The sequence below is a fragment of the Rhipicephalus microplus genome, chromosome 1, assembly GCF_043290135.1.
Source record: "Rhipicephalus microplus isolate Deutch F79 chromosome 1, USDA_Rmic, whole genome shotgun sequence".
Classification (NCBI taxonomy): domain Eukaryota; kingdom Metazoa; phylum Arthropoda; class Arachnida; order Ixodida; family Ixodidae; genus Rhipicephalus; species Rhipicephalus microplus.
Genome location: NC_134700.1, coordinates 238,236,338 through 238,259,891, shown reverse-complemented (window position 1 = coordinate 238,259,891; position 23,554 = coordinate 238,236,338). Strand labels below are relative to the sequence as shown.

At 44.1% G+C, this 23,554-nt stretch overlaps 1 protein-coding gene across 3 annotated transcripts in view; it reads left to right on the top strand.

The window, feature by feature from the left end:
• Positions 1-2,553: 2,553 nt before the first annotated feature.
• LOC119166156 (alpha-2-macroglobulin-like protein 1) overlaps positions 2,554-23,554 on the top strand; it is a 32,083-nt gene continuing 11,082 nt past the window's right edge. For 2 of the 3 annotated variants that reach the window (XM_075891676.1, XM_075891673.1), the window contains exons 1-13: positions 2,554-2,694; positions 14,536-14,630; positions 15,214-15,392; positions 16,162-16,353; positions 16,944-16,999; positions 17,543-17,612; positions 17,698-17,811; positions 18,825-18,909; positions 19,349-19,454; positions 19,923-20,037; positions 20,193-20,332; positions 21,566-21,769; positions 23,012-23,227. In XM_075891676.1, the coding sequence (XP_075747791.1) occupies positions 14,554-14,630; positions 15,214-15,392; positions 16,162-16,353; positions 16,944-16,999; positions 17,543-17,612; positions 17,698-17,811; positions 18,825-18,909; positions 19,349-19,454; positions 19,923-20,037; positions 20,193-20,332; positions 21,566-21,769; positions 23,012-23,227 (1,554 nt within the window). In that variant the 5' untranslated portion in view covers positions 2,554-2,694; positions 14,536-14,553. Of the gene's footprint in view, positions 2,695-13,743; positions 13,884-14,535; positions 14,631-15,213; positions 15,393-16,161; positions 16,354-16,943; positions 17,000-17,542; positions 17,613-17,697; positions 17,812-18,824; positions 18,910-19,348; positions 19,455-19,922; positions 20,038-20,192; positions 20,333-21,565; positions 21,770-23,011; positions 23,228-23,554 lie in introns of those variants that run through there. The other variant, XM_075891674.1, reaches the window with a different exon arrangement.

Genomic DNA, 23,554 nt, shown 5'->3' with positions numbered 1-23,554 from the left:
AAATCGATAACGTTGCATGCACAGAAGTTCGTTACTTTGCAGCACAGTTGAGGTGTCCCCAAACAACGGCTCACCCATTGCGAAGCTCTTGGACATATTTCATCATCAGTATCAGTGACAAAACCAATGAAGTGTACGACTGTGGTGTGGCATGTGGGTCCTGCGGACGCGCAGTGGGCACTCTCCAACATTACTTACAGCAGGTATTCTAGAATAGCTGGAAATCGATAATGTTGCATGCACAGAAGTTCGTTACTTTGCAGCACAGTTGAGGTGTTCCCCAAGAACGGAGCCCGACCACGTTATCGCGTTCTACTTTTGAGGTGAAGCTCAAGCGTGATCTAATATTTTTTCATTGTGTTCTAAATAGACTAGGACCTCAGCGCGTGTATCTCAAACGAAAACTAATCCTCTCCATGACCCGATTAATTCATTTCTACTTCAGTCATTGCTAGCTAAAAGAAGCGACACAATCTCAACTTGAAAATGGATGCTAATATACGCAAAATTGTTTCGCCAGTGCACACAATATGAACCATCGGAAAAATGAGAACAATACAGATATTTTTTGTAAATATTCATTACAGGTCGCACCCGTAAAAAAAAGAGATGTGAGTGCTTGATAAAAACATGTTATTCTCAAAGGCATCAAAGGATGGAAGGATACAAATCTGAAGCAATAAGTAAACGAAATGAGCCATAAAGTCATATGTGATTTGTAGGCTTTTTTTTATTTTTCGTGTGTCTACTTTTCTCTCCGCTTTCTTTACATTTCCACTCCTCTAACGCAGGGGAACAAATAGAATTCTGCTTCACCTCCCTGCTTTTTTTTCTAAATTATTTCTCTCTCTCTCTCTCTTTGTAGTTGAATTGGTCATTGAACTGAGCAAACAAACATCTTGGTCAATTGGTCAAACTCGCCATGAAGTTATATATATATATATATATATATATATATATATATATATATATATATATATATATATATATATATATATATATATATATATATATATAGCAAGAAGTTTATACTTAGGGACTCGTTCTTCCGTGTTTGACACAATAATAATGAGATCTAACAGACAATAATGCCACGGAAAGTATAGAGTAGTAGGGTAAGTTATTAGACCGAATTGTAAAGTAGGTGTGAAGAAAGAAACGAGGGCGATAAGATAACTTGCCGTGGCCAGGAACCAAACCAGTGTCCTTCCAATATCCCCCCAGCCACTTCATTGGTATATATGTGAATTTAAACGTGAGAGTGTCAGTCAGCGCCCCCAGTAGCCATGACGGCGAGTGTAGCACACACTTTTATGAGCTTGTTTGGTGTGTGAACTTTTTACGTGCTGACAGCTGACCAATAGTTGTTATTCGAAGGTCGCAGGTTCAGTTGCTGCCCACGGCAAGTGATCCTTTCACCCACTTGTCTATCTTCACATTTACATTACAATTCGATCTAATACCTTTCCCTATAGTTGCCTTGGCATTTTGGCATTATTGTCTGGTAGATTAGTTCCCATTGATATTGTGTCAAACACACACACACACACACACACACACACACGCACACACACACACACACACACACACACACACACATATATATATATATATATATATATATATATATATATATATATATATATATATATATATATATATATATATATATATATATATATATATATATATATATATATATATCAGTCGTGTATCAAATGCCTGCAGTCAAAAAATGATCGTCGACGAGGGGTAGCGTCAAAGACTAGCACGAGCACTTTTTTCCATCCAGTCTTTTGAACACGGTTATCATTAGCGGAATCAAACTACCATCCGTGCTCTTCAGAAGCGAAAGCGGATATCGTCGAGTTGCGTTCAGCGTTTCTTCGTCTGTTCTTGTATAAACAGTACGCCACCCGAAGTGTTGCTAATGTAGGCAACGAGGCGCCAACACCTCGAGAGACTTCAAACAAACAAAAGGCACGTACCGTCTTCTCAGAACTCAACTTGAGCCCTTGTAATCGTTCTGAAATCGTCAAGAAAACTTCGCGATACCAGTGTTGCACAGAGCCCGCCATCGAAAATCACCCTCTAACTGCTCACGTCTTTTCATTGTCTCTTCTTTTCTTTACGTTCACCTTTTGAGTTTCCATTCGGGACTATGACGCCTGCGCGCTCTTTTCTGCGTGCATATCTCAGTTGCCCCACGTCCCAACAGCTCCATCAAGGTCTCCGTGGAGGCACTCTCACGGCGACGAGTAATGTTTGTGCTGACTGCGGCGAGTCGGCTGAGTATAGGAGAGAAACAAAACGCGAAAAATCACGAAAGGCTGGCAAACACACCAAATAAAAATGGCTGCGGCCGCAGCTCATCCTCTCTCTCTCTCTCTCAAGCAGAAGGGGCCCGCTTTTTTATCTTTCATTTACCCCTCCTTCTTTCGTCTGTTTCCGCGGGACGTTCTCTGGCGCCCGATTGGTCGCACGGCTTGTGCGAGTCTACCGGCGAAGGCGTTGAAAAAGCTCCGGCGCCCTTCGCTTTTGTTCAGGCTCGAACCGACCATCCCTTGTCGAGCCCGACGCTTGCCTACACAGCCGGCCGCGCGAATTCACCGGACGTTAGCGTAGCACCCGGCTTCTCTGCCGGCGCGGACCGCTATTCGGCTTCGCCTTCGCTATCAACGCCAACCAAATTCGGTGCGTATGCCTATTCTTTTTGGTCCTTGCTACATTTCTTTTTTTATTTTTACAACGCCTCAAGCTCACGAGCCACTGTGTTGGTTTCTAGTGTCAGGGAGGGGGGGGGGGGGGGGGTACAGAGTATGCGAAGTGGCTACTAAGGTGCTACTCTGATAAGTGTAGACATCTAGCCAACAGAATTTCTTCAACTTCCATAGGTACATCGTCATATTACTGAAGCTAACAAGAATTCAACCAAATGAATGCAGAGTAAATAATAGCAGGCGCAATTTTGTTTCTTTTTTACGGCATTGTAGTGATTATGTACTCTAAGAAAAAAAGTCATGTGACTATATTTTAGAGAGGTATGGTTTGCCACTTCATATATGATTCTTTTTTAAAAGGCACGTCAACACTGCTTCAGTGTCAATACACTCTGTTTCAAGAGTCTCGTGGCCACCAAGAGAGTTGACGTGCTTTTTAAAGAGATCCATACAAGTGCGAAGTCGAGACTCCATGAAAGAAGCCACGCGAATCTTTTTTTTATGTATAATGTGAGATAAATCGAAAGCAATGAAAATAGGCAAAATGTCAATTAACGTCGTTCTCGTCCGGAATTAGTACGTTGCGTGTCCAATCCTCTACCTATTGAGGTACAACGTGAGGTGCTTATTTATTTATTTATTTATTTTTATTTATTTATTTATTTATTTGCACCGTAAAATTCTTTACACAATCGCTGGCACTAGGATATAAGCTGCTAAACAATACGTAAACATAGGTACAGGCGAAGAAAAAGTCGCTAATCAGACAACGTAATTTGATGGCATGATCAAGCACACACTTCTTATAGTAAGTCTCGTCCACTACGTTGGTTATTTATGTACATGTAATTGACGGGAGTGTTGGCAAGGGCTGTTGGGTTCATTTGCTTGTGTCCAACTTGGAAACGAGCTCCTGCAAAAAAATTAACTTTCTTTTGTGAACTCTACTTCCTCTACTACAACTACGACTACTACTACTACTACTACTAATAATAATAATAATAATAATAATAATAATAACACGAAAAATATTGTGACTCGAAACCAGGACATGGTTATCAGGTGCGTCGTAGTGGAGGGCTCCAGAAATTTCCTCCACCCGAGGTTCCATAACGTGCACGTAAATTTACGTATATAGGCGTGTAGCATTTTCCCACCATTTAACTGCTGCCACCGCGGCCGACAGGGAACCGGCGAATTTCGTTCAGGTCATCAGCCTAGCACCGTGACGACTTCATCCTCTATACGTCTCCAACTAATTCAGTAATCACCTGCTAACCCTCCCCGTGTGTAGGATAGCGAACCGGGCACGTCTTAAGTTAGAATAATCGGTTTTCCGTCTTAGTTTCTGTCTTAGCTCTCCATGCTTTTTAATATGAAATGGTATTATCACTGGCGTGTATTTTTTCTAAAATATATTTGTTCTAAAACGCGTACCTCCTTTCCAAAAAAAAAATTACTAAAATATACGTAGTTGCTTGGACGCTTGCTGTTCTTTCAATGATTTATGGCGTGCATTTCAGATCACACCACCCTCTTTCACTTTAAAGAACCGCAAAGAAAGTATCATTAGATATGTGTGATCATTACGTCTTGAACCTAGCTCTGTCTTAGAGGGAGAGAGAAAAGGATAGAGAAATACAGAGGGAAGGCCGAGTTGGGCACGCCCTAATTAACCATGCAATTTGTTACACTACCCGATGAAAGTTTCAACTATGATGTCATAGTTGAAATAAAGAAGAGGAAATGAACATGGGCAGGGCATGTAGCGCGTAGACAGGATAACCGCTGGTCATTAAGGGTAACTGACTGGATTCCCAGAGAAGGGAAGCGGGTTAGGGGGAGACAGAAGGTGAGGTGGGCACATGAGATTAAGAAGTTTGCGGGTATAAATTGGCAGCAGCAAGCACAGGACCGGGTTAACTGGCGGAACATGGGAGAGGCCTTTGTCCTGCAGTGGACGTAGTCAGGCTGATGATGATGATGATGATGATGACCCGATGAAAGTGGGGGGGGGGGGGGGAGTGAATACAGAGTATGCGAAGTGGCTACTAAGGTGCTACTCTGAAAACTGCAGGCATCTAGTCAACAGAATTTCTTCAACTTCCATAGGGACGTCGTCATCTTACTGAACGGTTTTCAACCTGTGTTTTTGTTTATTTATTGCCTCCCTTCTCCGCCTGTATAACAGAGAACTTATTCTGTCGCTTTTGTTTCCTCATGGAGGTAACAATTAAATCCTTTGTGTTCAACTGTTCGCAAAACTTGAGCTACAAGCCATTCTTTAGCGTTTGGCACTCTGCCCCCGATGGTTAGCGTTCGCTTTCTCGTGGCAGCCACGTTATTTTAAGTCAGCAGATGTACGGGCCGATTTTGCAACAGCTCAGAGCCGTAATTCTCGCCACGTGCAATTATATTGAGGGAGTATTTTGGAGGGTTTTCTTGAAACAATCACCGCAACACTCTAAGTGTGGCTAATGGCTGTCGTTCTTGGCGACTAGTTTTCTTTTACACACAGGTATGCATGTTGTTGTCGTCTTGAACACAGCAGAAACACGACATACACACGAGGGTTCGTATTGCCGAAAATGTCTTACCCTCATCTCAAACTTTTTGGAAGAGAACATTTCAGCCAATCCCAGTGCGTGACACAACATTAGCGGAACCGGCTGGCTAATGGAAGGATGCACTTGCTTCTGCGAATTTCTGCGGATTTCGCCTGATAAAACTAAACGACGCATCAGAGTGCTTCAGCAGTACACTGTTGCCATATATTTCAGTTTTCCTAAATTTGTCCCGTCAGCACAACGTATCGACCTAATTGCAATTCAGTAATTAAATGCTCAGCGATAACATACTGTTTGCCAACTAATGAATTTATGGATATGTTACGAAGCTTTTAGAATGAAGAAACAGTCATTTTTAATGGTGACGTTCAAGGTGACATCTGGAACAGAAAATAAGAACATTTGTCTTTATTCACTAAAACTCGTGAGTCTCGGTGCTAAAATATGGGGCCTCGTTGGTCAAGTGCATTGTGGTTCAACACCCGTATACACACGTGAACTTCTCTTGAAAGGGGCAAATCGACAGATGACTTTGAAAGGTTTTCGCTACTATAAACAAGTCTACTTCAGTCATGTCCGGAGAAATCACACGTGTCTATCTAGTCGTGTCATGATGACAGCGGCGAGTAAAGAATCTCTAGCTCGTGCGTTGCGGACGCAATGCTCACAGCAGCTGTGTGACGGTTGTAACGACACGTGCCGCACTCAGTAGAATCTGCCTGGATAGAATCTGCCCACATGGCAACGATTTCTATACAAGGAAGTTCAGTCGATTCTCTTTTGCACAACTGTTCTGCAACCCTTCTTGCATCAGGTAACGTGGCAGCTGAATAGTGCGAAACAAAGCATCTGATTGTGACAGTGAATAATAGTCATATGAATAGAACGTATGAAAGATCCCATAGAAGCTCAGGTGAGTTTTCAAAGAGCATCTACTCAGGTAAGGGCAATACATAACTGTCAGAAATTTCATTCGGTTGCTGCAGAAGATTCTTGTCAAGTATCTATTCGTTTATACCTGGCATATTGCTGTATACTATGCAGATTTAAAAGAAATAAATCCTGTGACAATTGGTGTAATCTGCATGTGCACCAAGTTGCGTAAGTTACTTGATAGAGAGATCAAAAATGCTGAACCGTTATTAGCAATAACCTAGTAATTACCAACATCAGCAATTACGTTGCACCGCATATTATCATTTATGAGCATAAAAACGAGTTTGCCACTCATGTTCTCTTGGAAAATATGCTGAGGGTTACACCAACTTTGAGATAACTTAGTTACTACAAAAAAAGAATAGCCAGCCGCAGATTGCGCTGATTAATATGGATAAGCTGAACTTTCATCTTATTCCAACTAGCATACACCACGTTGGATCAGTCTTTAGTACTCGGCTGCTAACCTAAAGGTCGCGGATTCGATTCCGGCATCGGCGTTCAGACTTCGAAGAAGGCTAAAAGCTTGAGGCCACGCGCTGCGTGACGCCAATGCACGTGCGAGAATTCGAGCAGGTGACTGAAATTTTCGGAGCCTCCTAGTAGGCATGCCCCATACCGAGCGTTTCGGATGTAATGCCCAAGGTTTATTTATATATCACAGCAAAGCCATTGCAACTGTATTACGGCAGAAAAAAAAAAGTAGGAAAAAGGGTATTTGCAAATAAACAGGTATACATTACGGTCTACATTTTCGCATTCAAAGAGCGGCAATTTATGACATGGAAGCGTGAATGTATAACTGATGTACAATTTTCGAATGACAAAAAGCTAAGCTAGTGCGCAGGTATTCATGTTAAAGAGATAATGCGTGCAAACACGGAGGCAAGAGAGAAGTGCGTATGAGAGAGGAGGTAATGCGTCTGTAGTGTCATCTTTCTTGTGTGCGTGTTTGCACGCCATGCCTCTTCAACGTGAGTTACGATTGCGTGATACGGCTTGATTGCAAACGACCATGTGCACTATAAGACGTGCGCCAAGGCTTACTGAGCAGAACAAACCTGTCCATTGCCCTCCTTTAGAAAATAAAAGGAGATGACATGGCAAGAACCGTATACTTAGGCGTGATTTGAAAACGTAAGCTAAAATATTCAGAAGATACTTTAATCATTTTTTTTAAATAATACTTTTTGTGTCACACATGCTGTCAGTTTTTGTAGCTGCATTCCTGCTAACGCATTGGTTGATATGTGAGGTTTAACGTCCCAAAACCACGATATTATTATGAAAGACGCCGTAGCGGAGGGCTCCGGAAATTTCCACCACCTGGGGTTCTTTAACGTGCGCCCAAATCTGAGCATACGGGCGTACGGCGTTTTCGCCTCTATCGAAAATGCAGCCACCGAAGCCGAGCTTCGATGCCGCGACCTGCGGGTCAGCAGCCGAATGCTTTAGCCACTAGACCACCGCGGCGGGGCTGCCTGATAATGCAGACTATCTTCCTTTAGCGAAGAGGAAACAAAACAGAAAAAAAAATCTAGCAGGAAGCAGGACTAGATACGGGTGCTTACGAATAAATGGCGCCTATTTGGATCTACGCAACTTTATATCAACTTTAGAATCGTAGTGGTAAGATGTTGAAGATGCGACAATTAAAGGTGCACGCATTAGCCGTGCAGTTGTTTTGTCATACTGGAAACTGAATTAACTTCTCAGCGCGTACAGCAGGTTCGCAGTTAGGAATGTAACAATATGCCTGAGATATTGAACATGCGAAGCTTTACAGACCCTGTTCCTTGCCGCTGTGGCTCAATTACATCTATTTTACCGTGATAGCACTGAAGAGCTTTCCCGGCGTGTTGGGGTCAGCGTCGCGAGCTTTGGTTGCAAGTGAAAAGTAAGCGTTGCTTGGGAACGAAAAACTGAAAAAAATGTAAACAAATTACATGATAAAAGCCTTGTGCTCGAGTGAAAATCCAAGCCAGGCTTTCTTCGTAGGAATCAGGTGCCCTTCCACAGAGCCACGCCATTGCTTGAAACGGCTTTCTAAAGAAAAATTAGATGAATGTCATGTAATGGAATCAGTCTCCTCAAAACATTTAATACTGAGTAAAAAAAGTCTGTAATCGCACTTGACGCCAAATAATGTGATTTGTGTAATGAGTGGACGCTTTGAAGGCTCATTCATTACAATGCATAGCGACATGTTTAATCATCATCGGACGCAGCAGAAGCATTAACAAACGCTGTAACGGCATAATTTTGCGTATTGCCTTACGTATAGTGGACTGATTCGAGACAGGTATAATTATGGTCTAGTAAACACTTCCCGACTGGTGTATTCGCTAACAGGGTACTTGCGCTACTCTTTGCCTTTGCGAATGAAGGCCTTTTAATACAAAACTCTTGCAAGCTAGCGTTGCCACGACATTTCACGTCATTAAGAACTCTTCGTAAGCGACACTTCTGTTGTTGTGTGGCAACACTGCTAGACACATTACATTACTTCAAAAAGGCAGTGGGCTTCTGTATTCTATGAGCATATCTCACATTTCGCGCTTTTCGACCATCGAAAATGGTGTGTGTAAATACAACGCAAAGAAAAGGCTTAAGCGCCAGAAACACGAAAACGGGTTTACAATAGAGCGTCGAGAGTACGTCTATGAAGTTTGCGCAGGACGCAACACGTTCAAAACTCCCTACACGCGTGCTGACGAGAGCCACAGTTGTATGTCCCACGCTGCTATAGACGCAGGAAACACACAGTAGTAGTGGAAGCGGCAGTGCATGTATTTTTTTTTCCGGCGCTGATTGTTGGCACGTGTAGCGGCTGCGACGATTGACCTTCGCTGCGTTTGCGGACTAAACAGGCTTGTTTTCATTTTTTTCGCGATAACGTGTGTTCGCGTAGTCGTCGCAGCCGACGACGCCCAATGTTGCAGACACAACACCAACAACCAGTCGAGGAGCGGGCACGACGAATGGGCTAATCTCGGCCGCTTCAGGTGTCGGACCGTCTCAGCGGAATGGACTGGGCGCGCCGGTGATAACTCTCGCCACGACGTTGGGGCTTCCCGTTCGAGGCGGTGGCGACGCCGGATATCCACGTGCGACCTCTACGTTCTCGACGAAGCCACGGGGGGGAGACTTCTACGAAATCAAGATCCTCTGAAAAGAGCGGTGCCCTATTCCACGGGCGTATGCAAAGTGGGTCATTGGCGTCGAGTTGCGAAACGCACCCCCGCGGATAATCTTGAATAGCTCGGTGACATAGATGGTTAACGCTCCCGAACACACGCTGTCTTAAAGCGAACGTTCCAGCGGAGCGACGACGCTTCGTACCCACGAGTACTGGACTCAGCTATTCGAATGCCAGACAGAGCTGACGTGACTGACCGCAGACATATGAACCCCTGCGGCTGGCCTAGCGTACGTCAAGGAACGGAATTTGTGTGGCTGATGGCCAGGCATTCTTTTCTGAGATCTTCGCTATCATTTCTAAACGTTTGTTAAGTATATTGTGGTACTTTATTTGTTGTTGAGAAACGTGCAACTATATGTAGAAAATTGTGTGAGTCTGTTAGGCTCACGTGTGATACGTGTACCGACCCCTTTTACCAATATTTAACGCTCTCCTGTTCTTCGCTGAAGTGTTCGCGTGGGTATCATATACGTCTGTTCTTGCTGCTTAGCTATCGGTCTGACATGTGTAACAATTTGCGCTGTCTTTTTTGTTCTTGTAAGAAAAGTTGACAACCACCAGTTTATAGTACATAGCTACAAGATCTATCAGGATTCCTCAGAAAGGAAGCATCTAATTTGCCAAAACTTCCTCCCAGTCCGGGCATCAAACCCGAGACCAAAGCCGTTCCGGTGCGGTCGACCTACAAATCTTTACCAATCTTGCTGTAGTAGTCTTCATTTCATCTGGATACGATATACGCTTCCTTCGAACAACCACGTTACGGGCTTACTAAAAGATTGCAAGCTTTATGTTTTGCAGCTGACCCATATTGCTCAACGTTCTGTCTGAATTCTTCCTGTAGTTTGACTGTGCAACATTAACGTGCATGTTATATACCTGTTCTTACCTCGTTGACCTACCATGGTACTCCGAGAACATTTCTTTGGAATTTTCTTATAGCTTTTACACAACTCCTGCTGTTTGTCTGGGCGCAGTGGTTAACCTTAAGGTTACTTGAGCGCTGCCAGGCAGCCTTTATGTGTTACAATGCTTGCCGTATGTAGACATTGCGAGAGAAAAGATGAAGAGGCTGACAACTGGCTGCTACTTTCATAACCACAATGCGGACCCGGTGAAACCGTCAAGGTTATCTAATCGACCTCCAAGCAAGCCAAGCACGCGCTTAGAAGTACCCTTGTTGTCAGTCACAAACAGCTTTAAAAAAACTAATTAGCTAAAAGGGTGACAACTGACTGAATGTGAAAAAATGAATGAAGGACCCCGCATGCGTAAAGAGGGTAGTTTTGCAGAAACATTTATGATTTACAGATTATCTCTTATGAGGCTTACCAGGGCATACTACATTCATCATAAATAAAAACTCAGTTGTTGGAAAGGAAAATCTTGTTAGGGCATGAGTACCGGCTTTCGGACAAGATCATAGTTGTTATCCACTCGCCTTAGAAATTGATGCAGGAGTAGCTGAAGTTTTGGTGAAGTGTTTAACCTCTTAGAGCTCGTGAATTAGTAGCATATGACCATTAATTATGATCACACTTACGCTGCCATCGTAATGCATGCCGTCATGACAGTGAGTTCCTGGCACGGAATCTTGTTGCGGGAAAGCCATCAAGTATGCAGGTCCCCACCATTTGTTCATCAGTATCCTGCATTTTCAAGGGCCAAGGAAGCTTCCGTCAGACGTCCTCATCGAAATTCTCCCATAATGCGCATCATCACCTTGGAGCGAAAAACGCAACGGGTAATTCCACCGGTACCGACTGGCACTACGCCGATCACATATATAGTTGTTATTAGCCGCAGCACAATAAAAGATTTATACTTTGTTTATTAATAGGCCGCAATTTACTCAACTCGTGAGCTTTCCCGACCGTAGTGTGTACACAACGTAACGCTCCGTCACTTCCATTTGCTAGAAACAGCCTTGACAAAGCGTCTGAATATTTATAAGCCTCACCGGCGCTTAGTTCTGTATTACAGTCTGAACAAAGCAGCTCATTCCTTCCATTTCATAATGCATCATACAAGCCACCATAGTATAAGTTCAAGGCGAGAAGCTGCATCATTAAAGCGCCCGCCATGGTGGTTTAGTGGCTAAGGTTCTCGGCAGCTGACCCGCAGGTCGCGGGATCAAATCTCGGCTGTGGCGGCTGCATTTCCGATCGAGGCGGAAATGTTGTAGGCCCGTGTACTCCGATTTGGGTGCACGTTAAAGAACCCCAGGTGGTAAAAATTTCCGAAGCCCTCCGCTACGGCGTCTCTCATAATCAAACGGTAGTTTTGGGACGTTAAATCCCACAAATCAAACAATCATTGCATCACTAAAGCACAGATCGTTACTTATGAACTACGGAGAAAGTTCTGCCTGATAATAGCAATAGAATACGCTATTTCTGCACCCAATCTCGGAAAGATTGCCCCGCCGCAGTGGTCTTGTGGTTAAGGCACTTGGCTGCTGTCAAATCTTAGCTGCGGCTGCTGCATTTTCGATAGAGCCTACGGCCGCTGCATTTTTGATGGAGGCGAAAATGCGGTAGGGCCGTGCGCTCAGATTTGGGGGCACGTTAACTTACCCTAGGTGGTCGAAATTTCTGGAGCCCTTCACTACGGCGTCTCTTATAATCATATTTTGAGCTTGGGACGTTAAACCCGCATATTATTAATGTCGCAAATGTAGGCGGTGTGTAACAACATACAGGCATCGTATGGGAAGATTGCGGCTTGTTTGCCTTAATGTGTGCGACACGCTTCTTGACGAGTGCATGTGTGACATCAACACTAGCGAAGCATGTCAGTCACGTTATAACGAGCAAGAATCACTTCGTCAATCACCATTGCTTCCGAACCAGCCACATACGACCTTTTGAATCCACTTTCAGTGGTTATGGCAACCACCAGCTCCTACAAGCTTTTTTTTTTTTTTGTAGTGTTCAATTGCTCTGTATGTAACGTCCCAGGATTTGTAACTACAAAAAAAAATTAACGAAATGCCTCTTAACGATGTACTTCCGCGTTACCCGTCACTCAGTTATATCTTGTCTACGCTGTTGTCATAGCGATATTCTAAGGACACGGAGGGCTATATGAGTTCTTTTCATAGCGAAACTCCTCACTTCTATTCGGCCGGGTACACCATACCGCTGTGTAAGGAAATGACATCTTTTACAAGAGGCCAAAACAATCGTGCAACACAAATTGCGAAAATAAAAATGCCAAAATGCCTATTGTAAGTTATATAACGTGGGAAATTTTGCATGAAGTAAAGGAACTCATTGTGTCCGGGCTAATTTAGTGTAACTTTAGTCGCCTGCAGTTCCAGATGGCCAAACTTGAGTGATTATTATGTAAATAAGAAAATTGAAGAGTTATTATGGTGTGATTTTAAGTAAAGTGATGTCTGAAGTGATTAGTTTACTTATTAAAGGCGCTACTAAATGATAAGCACCCTTCTGAAATAATAGTAGTGGATGACGAATGGAAGAAATGAAAGGCAGGGAGGCCAACTAGACACGAAGGTAGTAGTAGTAGCAGTAGGAGTAGTAGCAATGGTGTTAGTAGTGGGAGTATAGTAAAGGTAGAAGAAATAGCAGAAGCAGTAGTATCAGTAATAGTAGAAGTATATAGCAGTAGCGGAGCCGTGGATGTGTTAGTAGTCTTAATAGTATGATGGTTGGGATCTCGCATCCCAAAACCACTACATGATTGTAATGAACAGCGTAGTAAAGAGCTGTGGACATTTTTACCATCTGTTGCTGTTGACGTGCACTTGAATTGAAGTACAAGGACCTCAAACATTTCGCCCCCATCGGAAGTAGGAGTAGTAGCAGCAGAAGTATTTGTTGTTTTTGTTGCTGTCGTCATCATAGTGGTATATAGCAGAAGTGTTAAGTATATCTATAGTAGTGCAGTGACAAAAACAGCTGGAAAGTTAACCTTGTTTCTCCTTTGAGTTTCTTGTTGTTCGATCAAGAGTGAAACATGAAAACAGATGCGACTTGCCTTCACGCGGTATCAGGAACAATGGCGAAAACTAACGCGTCAGTCCCATTAGGAAACAGAGCGTACATGCACCAGTTTCCTGGCTTGGTAGTAAACACATGTGATGTCCCAGACCCTGTTCGCCTCGATAAGAGCACGTGCAACTAATCTCCCGTTATGTGCTACACGTGGTTAATCATGAATGATCATTTTTTTGCAGCCGGCTTTCCCGGCAGCCACCGTGCGCAGAATCAGCGATCACGGTTAGTTGTACAAGTGACGTCACATGTTGCAACCGGATACGGAAAGTGTAGGAAGAGGTAAAAAAGCACTGAAGCGTATAAAAGTAGCGCAGTCCCATCGGCAACTCGCCCTCGGGAGCATCACAGGATTATTGCCGGGATTTACGCCAGCTGATCCTTCGGGCCTTTTGCGAACGCTGCTGACTTTGGTTATTCACCGCCGAGACTGCAAAAAGTAAGAACAGTTGCAACATTTGAACGCGCGTAAGCAGCTTTTAGAAAACGTGCGGAATCTTGGGCAGCTTAGGCTTTTTCTTCATTCATTCTCCTATGGTCTAGAGGCAATTCAGAGGCGCAAGTCTATTGACAGGCATGCTCATGTTGAATAGTCTCGACCAGATCGAATGATAGCTGCTGTTCCCTTGTACCATTATTTCCATAGTGTTTCTATGCTTCCAGTATTTTTGGAGTGTGAAAAATACCTGGAAATGTCAAGCAAGGCATGTAGTATTTCAGCACTTTCGTATTCTTACTGTTAACTGCGATTCACCACTGCGTTTCGATTAGATGAATCATGGCTTCTTGGATTCCGTTCAATTCCGCACGCAGCTACCAGCTTCTCCTGCAGGTAGCTTCAGGTGCAACTGCTCTGCAGAGGGTGTTCCGAGTAGAGCACTGTTTTTTTTTTTTTTTCACCCGTGCGACTTGGTCTAGCTCTTCAATTTTTTTTTCGTGTTTCGTTGTGTACCGCAGCCATTCGGTGAATTTGTTTTAAATACCGCTCATACTCTGTAGCCAAAGCAATATTTAGCTTTGCTGGTTGCCGTTTTATGCATTGTCATTGTAACCGCTTTTTCTTAGTGACCTTCTTATTCTTTCCATCGCAGGGGCCGTAATTCGTCGCCATGGCGTCGAATTGGACAAGTTGGTTTCTGCTGCTCGCAGCTGTGGTCACTCTGGCAACGCCCACCACCGCTGCTATGTGAGCACCTGCTTTTCGCGCCTTCTTTCTCGCGTGCCTTCCTCGCGTGTGGTCCGAAGTCGATTAAAACACATTACAGTCTGTTCAAAGCTTGCAAACGGCGTTTGCTCGAGCCCGTAAGTGTCACTGCCCTTGCGCTTCGTGTACATAGAAATTGCCGCGCGTGTTGATTGGTATGAATCGGTAGCATCGCGCACATGTCTCCAATATCTACGATGAATTGTTGTTGTTGCGAAACACGCCTTCAGTGTGTTTGATAAATGTGCATGTCTGGTAAATTTAGGGACGCGTCTGGTGCACGATTCTACCCTGGTTCAATTACATCGGCCACATGCATCTGGCACCCCGATATCCTGACTCTCCAGACTACATTGTCACTACAGTTTTCAGTCGCGTCTTGCATCACCCTCATTATGCACTCCTCCCCCAGCACAAACGTTGCGTGATGTCCTTGTGCAGTCCATCCAGCACCATGCTAACACCTGTGCGGCTCAGGCTTTTTTGCGTAACCTGGCGCCTGTACTGCGGTTCACTCGAAGCTCTAACCGTATCACTTTCTGCATTTTCTTTCTTTTTGTTGCAGAGAATATTTCGTGACTGCACCGGGATATTTGACACCTAACGCGGACATCAAGCTCACAGCCGTAGTGCGAAACCCTCCATCCGCCGGCCAACTGGTTGTGGAACTATGGGGCACTCGATCGGGAATCAACCAGAACAGCACAGTCCTGGCTACACAAACCTATGACGTTGGTCCGAAGGGTAAGCTTCCAAATGTCCTACATTTTTTTTTCTGGCCTATTCATGCCATCAGTCATAGCATCGAGTATTTGCTTATCACATTCTTAAAGCCCACCAACTTTGTGCGTCTTCCGTATATTCACAAAAGCAAATGAGTGGTTGACGGTTAAGAGGGGTTTAGGACAAATATTTCATTATGATTGATATTATGTGCACCAATCATGACGGCATGCTTTCGAAATTCACGGCGGGTTCCGCGCAGCGGGATGCGCAGTTAAGCACACTGGACAAGTTTAACTTATTTCAAGTTCCTTCAAAAAGCATGATGAGTAGAATGCCATCAAGACTGCCCATCACTGCACTTGTCACTTGGAAGTCTACATTTAGCAAGTTCGAGTGCAAGTGCTACCGGGCTTCTTGCAAACTATTGGCCTACGAGAAGGACTTCTAGTGGATCGATTTTGTGTGTGCATCTGTTCTTGGTTTGTTCATACAGACTTTTCTCACTTTCACTCCCCCCAATACTAGTGCAGGCCAGCATAATGGCTCCTAAAATCTGGTTAACCTCTCTGCCTTTCTCGCATTTTCTCTTTTGAAGTCTACCCACGAGAAACAACAGCTACACCAACGCTACGAGCTCGCATCATAAACTGACTTCAGTAGAATAGCACGACAGGTTGCACTTTCTCTGTTCATTTCATAGTAACTTAAGCTTTGCTACGGCTATTTATTTGTTGCGATTCATATTGCCTTCGGCACTTGAACTGCCACTCTTCTGTTTGCCTTGCAGGCATCGACTCCGAACTTCGTTTCGGCGTCCCCAACTTGAACCCAAGCGATTTCTACAACATGTACCTCCACGTGACTGGCCAGTTTGGAAGTAGTCAGTTTCACAACAAATCGTTCGTTCAACTTGAGTATGTAAACAACATTAACGTCATCGTACAGACCGACAAGCCCATGTATCGACAAGGAAGCACAGGTATGTGTAAAACTTCTAGTGTTCACCTCGGCAGCAATAAAGCCTGCCCTTTCGCGCTCTAGGTTATGTTGTCTTTTTTTTTTTCACGACTCCTTCGCATGTGTGATTACTTCCTACACACTGCTTTCCTGTCGGGCTCCCACTAGCACTATTTCTGCAGCCCATATACATCTCTTTTCGAGCTAAATACAATATACTGTGCGTCCCTTTTGTAGGCGACACAATGGACTTCTATCTTGCTATGCACCTCGTTCTGTCGCGTTTTCTGCCAATATTCTTTTTTTTTCTGCTTTACATCTGAGTGCCATCGCTCTTCCTGGAAAATAAATGGCACATAAAACCAATCCCCACTGGCTGTCTCCAGCCAACGTATTTCTTGCTTGAGTGAAACTTCGATCTTGTACCCTAATAACTATACTGCCTTCATTCCATCATGAGTATTGCACAAATCCTCATGTTTACCTACCAATCTGCATTCGCATGCTTCTCCCAGGATATATCCCCGACATATCTGAATCTCTTCAAAAACTTTTTTTCGTAAACAACGCATCAATACTAAAATTACTTATTCCCATGTCCTCGCCTTCCAGTCAACTATCGGATCCTTCTAGTTGACAACGAACTGCTGCCTGTCACTGACCAGCTGGTAAGCAATCTTTTTCTACGTTCTCTATCATTTCATTTTCAACTCTTCCATTTCTTCATTTAAGCTACGTAGTCTAGTACATATTCCTTCATTATTATATCGCATAGTAGCACACGTGCAGACATCTTACTTTTCCTTATTTGCGTGTCTTTCGCTACCTGTTCGAAATTCAGTTATTCACTTTGCTTCCTGTTCAACGTCCAAGTTTACGGAAATTTATGCGTTATTCTTTAATGATGCAGTTTCTACACATATCTTTCCTTGTAGACCAAATCATCGTGTGAAACACATTGACGCGGCCTTTTTGGGAAAGCACTTGGCTTATATTTTTAGTTTATGAGTGTATGGCATAAACTACTTGCTTGTCACCTTGACTGTTCTGTAACGTAGTCGGTGCACGAGTATCCGTACATTGGGTTACTTCAACACGGGCAGACTAAGTCATGCCATACAAAGTTCGTGGAATCCGACCTTGTTCCATATAACACACCCCCATGGCAGGTGTCAACTTCATGAACACTCACTACCTTCATTGTCTCGCAGGCAAACATCACCATCACAAATCCCTACGGCCAGCTTCTGTTCCAGCAGCAGTTTGTGAACTTCAGTGACGGTATGTTGCTTTTCCCGAAGCGGGAGATTATCTGCGCATCGCATCATTCTTTCTTTATTTAAACATGAGTTTTGTTTTATCGTAGGTCTGTTGCAAAATTCCTACAAGCTCCTTGATATTACTGACGAAGGCATATGGACGATTGCAGTATCGGCTGGTACTAACTCTGGATCTACATCATTTGAAGTCAGAGACTACGGTAAGTCCACGTGGCAGAGTGCAACTACTCAGCCCCACGTGAACCTCGCTCTATATTGCATTGCGTTCAGTCTGTCGAATGTCTGAAAACTGAGCTGTGACGCTGTATTTCACATGCCGCACTGTGACGCTGTATTTCTTTACACACTACATTGCAACACAATGGCACTGCAGCACTCGTTTCGCAGAATTTTCGCCATCATTGGTTTTGTGCGAAAGATAAGTTTAGCCATGATTTAAAATTTAGATGCAATTAGGATCAATTTCCAGGTCTGACTGAGGTTCTAACTCATTCCTTTTGCGTGGCAAGTCGCTGTTCACCCTGCATCTGCGTGGAAAAAAGTGTAAAAATAACGTTGATGCTTTGCAAACACGCGTCTTGTGTTCAGGCTTCACAATACATTGGGTGTCATCGCATGTTATCATAACGGCTTTGTGGTTTCATGCCGGCCACCCATTGCATAATGAACACACGTTACCTTCTCGAGTGGATGCAGAGCGAATTCGAAAACGCCTCGCCTGCATAACTGCTCGTGGTTTAAAGCATACTATATAAATCATATTTGTGCGAAAGCTGCACTAACAGTGTTGCCACACCTGCATGTGTGCGGCAACTCTACATGTGTGTGTGGCAATACCGGTATATAAATCATACATGTGCGAAAGCTACACTGAAACAAGCAAATTTCAACTTTATAGACTCCACATTTTGGAAATCCGCAATTTAACTTCTCGGGTAACACCAAACAATAAAGTGTGTACCAAGTGCTTACAGTGCGCGTTCGCAATGGGCCCTCACCGCATTCCACTATTACAGGCAGAGCTGGGGGTATGACCGGGGGGTGTCACTGGTGATGCCCCGGAGCTGGGGTTATCACTGAGGTATGACCTCGATAATGTCAAGTACATTTTACCTACATGCTATTTGCTTAGACGTCCTTTTACTGACACCCAACGAGGCACCTGAAATTACTTTGCTTCATTGCAGTTTCGTTGACTGGTTTGTTTCTGCAGTGCTGCCGAAGTTCTCGGTCACCATCACACCGGACGGGAACGACGTCGTTACGAACCCCACGGTACTCTACACTGTCTGCGCAAAGTAAGTCGTTTAAGCAGCACGGATTATCGTTTGTAAACATCCCTGCTCGGTGTATATTCCGGAGTATGGCAGTATGCACCCCATTCTAATGACGCTTCATAAAATTTTGCTGAGGCTGTAGCGTATTTTATTCGACAATCTCTAACCATTTTTGTATTGCTCCTTCGGGCAGCATTGCACAAAAAAAGGTGTCCCCATATTTGTATCAAAAGGAAGCACTTCCTTCAAATGCAAGCATTCATCCCAAAGCAACTCCGAACCATTTTCTTTCCTTTTACACAATGTGTCTATTCTGTACCATCTAACACAAGTTCTGGCTGTCACAGAATTTATTCTGTTAAGTGCATGCGTCTCCCCCTAGTTCCGCAATGCTTACTTTCAAACATCCGATTCTTCAAATTTCATCTCGCTCACCCCCACCCCCTTCGTCCACACCCAGGTACACCTACGGCGAAAGCGTGAAAGGAACTGTGCAAATCTACACGTCTCCGTTCAACTACTACTATCCCGTGCGCCAGAAGCCAGTCATTCTTCGCGTCGCTGAGGTAAGTTTTTTCGTCAAGACTACTTTTTTTTTTCTCTCGGTAGCTGCATTGACTGTCCCATTCTTGTTGGTGAATTTAGAGCTATTTCCGCAGTGCGTGGACGAATCGCGTCAAATCCCATAAGCGAACATGTGTTCTCAAAGCACCATTTTTTAGCGCCACACATTACATTACTAATCTTGTTGTACAAAAAACTCACTGGGTCATTTTCCTTCATTTAGCAACTACAAAATATTTGTGTTAATTTAAACGAAGCGTCATTCAAAGTTCAGTTTCATAAAGTTTCATAAATCAGTGCTAATGTTTTTTTGTGAATAATCACTTAATTTTGACAGAGGATGTGCAACTGAAGACTGTCTATTGCTCAATTTATTACCAAACTAACTCTTCGCAGATATTCTTCCTAATTCTTTTTATTTTGACATGCTCGCTTGTGTAACCTTTCATTCTTTTTTCCTTTTCCTTCAGATCAACGGCTGTTACGACTATGTATTTAACGTTTCACTGCTAAACACTGTCAACTACACCTACCCTACGTACCCATCGATCAACGTTACAGCCAAGGTCATCGAAGCTGGCACAGGTATGCCTGTCTAGAGTGGCTTTTCTACGCTCTCCCCAATTCTTCGCATACGTACTCAAGAGTTGGTGATCGTTCTTCTGCACTTCTTACAGCACAGCTACACGACCATTTCTCAATTGATTTTCGACATGCCAAGTATTCTTTTGCGCTTGCAGGAGTGTCACTATCTACCACCGAGCTGCACAGCCGAGGCACCACACGGCTTAGGCTGAACTTCGGACAGAAGTACAGCCCCAATGGCCAGTACACGAGCAATGAAAACACCTTCAAGCTCAACCTCCTCAACAAGGGACAAGTAAGCAAACCTACTCGGCCAACAGAATCAAACGTTGAGCTTGTATGATGTGCATGGTATTACTTCACTTTCAGTGCACGAAGAAACGCAAAGGAGCAGATGACAAGCGTTCGTCCTGTTCCTTTGTGCTTCTTCGTACGCTTCAACTACAGTTATACCGTTCTACTCGGCCAAATTTTCGCCCCGCTTGCGTTGCCCTGCGTGGCGTTCAGGCCGACAAAGATTTCTCTAGGCTTTGTTAAGCTAAGTACTGGCGCTTTGAACCTTAGATTCAATTCTGTGAGAAACTTGGTAAAGTGCGAAGCTGATCAAGTTGCCATTATGGATCTCTTAGCTCATCATTTCGGTAAATTGCGTTACGGTTAGCCCAAGTAATATCCAAAGCGGCCACCATTTATCACTTTGAACATTGTTCACAATGTGGTGCCTTTGTTTGTGTCGGCGTGAATGTCTGCTCTGGTTGGCCAACGGGTATACGTAACTTAAGGTCGCATGCAGCCCTTAAATCAGTACGTCCCAGCACACCACTTTCGTGCGAAGGCTTGCGTGCACCCACAAGAAAAAAAAGGGGATAAAGTATTGCTTAAGCATTTATAAAAGACTGGCTAATCATAGCGGCCATCTTATTCTTTGCGGCATTAGACATATGAGCAGCTGTTCATCCGAAATTTCATTCATCTGCTTATACATCAGCATGTGAACAGGTTCCTCCGTAGCGCTTCTTCTGGTCACATACTGCCCCATGTTGGCATGGAGTTGCGTTTGCTTCGTGGAGTTGTAAGAAGCTGCAGTATCGAATATGTTAGTACCGATTTATACAGCCATTAAAAGTCTACCCTTTTCTGTTGACCTACTTCTCCTTTACATTCAACTACGCTTTAGGTGCAGCGCGACGAGGTATTTTATCTATTTTAATGAACCCGAAGTCGTTTTTTATTCTAATCGAGCACTGCGCTTACGTTGCCACATGAAATATCGACACGGCATCTTTTATACGCACTTGGAAACAGCGTTTTAAAACCGTAAAGCCGTATTTAAAAACCGTAAAGCTACTTTCATCGTACTTGCACGCATAACGTTCTACTGCCGTACACGGCACAGCGAAGTGCTGCGGCATTTCTATTACGGCTAACATGGTCTTCGTGCAATACCTGCGTCGCACACATCTGAAAACTGAGCAGGCATCGCTCGAAATCTGATTGCATCCATGCTTTTTTTTTTTTGCCGTCACAGCTGTACGTGCAGGAACTTGACGGAACTCCACGCCCCAAGGAGCTTATCCAAATCTGCATGTTTGTGGAGCGCAACAAGTTCACCTGGCGCTCATGGGAGACCGACAACGTGCTCGCTTGCCGGAATTACACATCGGACGATCAAGGAATCGTTCGTTTCAGCATGCCGCCTTTCAGCCAAAGAGTCACCGGTGTCATCCTCCAGGTGTGTGAGCGTCTCGCTATTCGTCGGTGAACGCTTTTCGTTGCCCAGCAAGCCTTCACGTACAGATGTCAAACATACAGTACGTTCGAGTTCCGTGTTCACTGCCGCAGGCGAATAGTGGACGGTTTCGGTTGTTTCCAAAGCCCTCGTAGATTTTGCCGCAAGCATGGCAAACCGAAACGGGCGCTCGTCTTTAGCTTGGCGAAAAATTTGTTAATCGCGGAATCGTACCTCTCCTAAAGCGGGAATAAATGATCTGCCCAAGCATCGCGCCCGAAAGTAATCTGCCTGAGCTGTTGTAATATCCATTGATAAGAGTGCCGAGTACAGTCACTACTAAGCTATTTATACAATATATAACGTCGATTCCTCTCGCCAATATGGTTCCTCCCTGCATCATATTGTCAACACCACGCACAGTAGGAATTGTTTCCGAGTGGTCAAATTGCAGAGCACTAGTTTTCACTGCCACCTCTTGAAACAAGCGAAACAGTTTTGCTTGAAGGGTCTACTGAATATGAAGGGCGAGTTCCACTGCCTGGGAACACGATATTTCGAGAAGCGTCGCTAGTTAGACGCAACATGTGTTGCTACTCGCACACGTTTCTTTAACGGGCCCAGTTCTCGCTGATATTAATCTTCTTTGTGGTATTGGTCAGCGCAAGCACAACGTCGCATGACTTTGCACTTTATCACATGTTCTCGACGTTGCCTCCGCAACGCGAAACACCTGTGTACACTCTTGAATTTGCTTGACCACTAGCGATAACGCTGGAACGTACGATGCCTCACGTAAAAACTTCCACGTAATTCACAAAGGCCAAAAATATGGACGGCCGTGCTCGACGCTATCGTGCTTCCACCGCAAGCATCACTTTTTTTTCCTGGCCACAGGCTTGGCCCTTTCAATTGCTGCATTCTTCTCTCACAACCGTGTGTTAGTGTTGCATACATTTATGGATAACAGACATGCAAGTAGAGAACGTTTCTAGGTAAACGTGGCACGTATCTGATTATAGAAAGGAAGCAAAACTAAATATATGCAGGCTATTTGTCACTTGTATGAAACGCTTTGTTTGATATTTTTGCTCTCGCCAATGCTCGTTTTTATCAAAAACTATTCAAAGTATGGTCTCGCCAATCTCTCGAAACAACTTTGCTCGTGGAACACTTTCGAAGCATTTACATTTTGAACAATTCAACCAGTGCTACCTTTCCCAAGTCAACGTTCTGTTCTTTCAGGCCATAGCCGTCAATTACCCGCGCATCATCATCAAGAACGGACCCACCCTCGAGAAGCCGACGACGCAGCAAAACTTGGTTCCTTTCTATTCGCCCACGGCAAGCTCTATTCGCATTGACCACGGAGATGACAGCGTGTACGCGTGCCAGGCCAGTTTTGTGCGAAACATCGTCATGACTGCTGACGCGAATGTTGACTACCAGCTTTTTATGACGGTAAGAATTTTTCCTTACATTTTTTAAGGTTAGTTTGCGGTAACGTTTTTCGTTGTGCTCCTCGCAAGTGACTGCTTTCAACCTTCTGAAAATAAGCAAACGACCGCTCCAGCTGAGAAATCTCGGGGATGTTAATCTAGCATTCGGTTCTGTCGGCTTAGTTGATCAGTACTGTGCTTGTGTTCACATCATTCGAAGCACATCACTGATACAGACAACAATAGCCGAATCCGAGCCATGCTCACCACGAAGTTGCTTTAGCATAACTCAAATTAGTTGCTAACCATATTTTTCGGCTTCGCCTTGCCCCAGCGGGCTCCAAGAGGT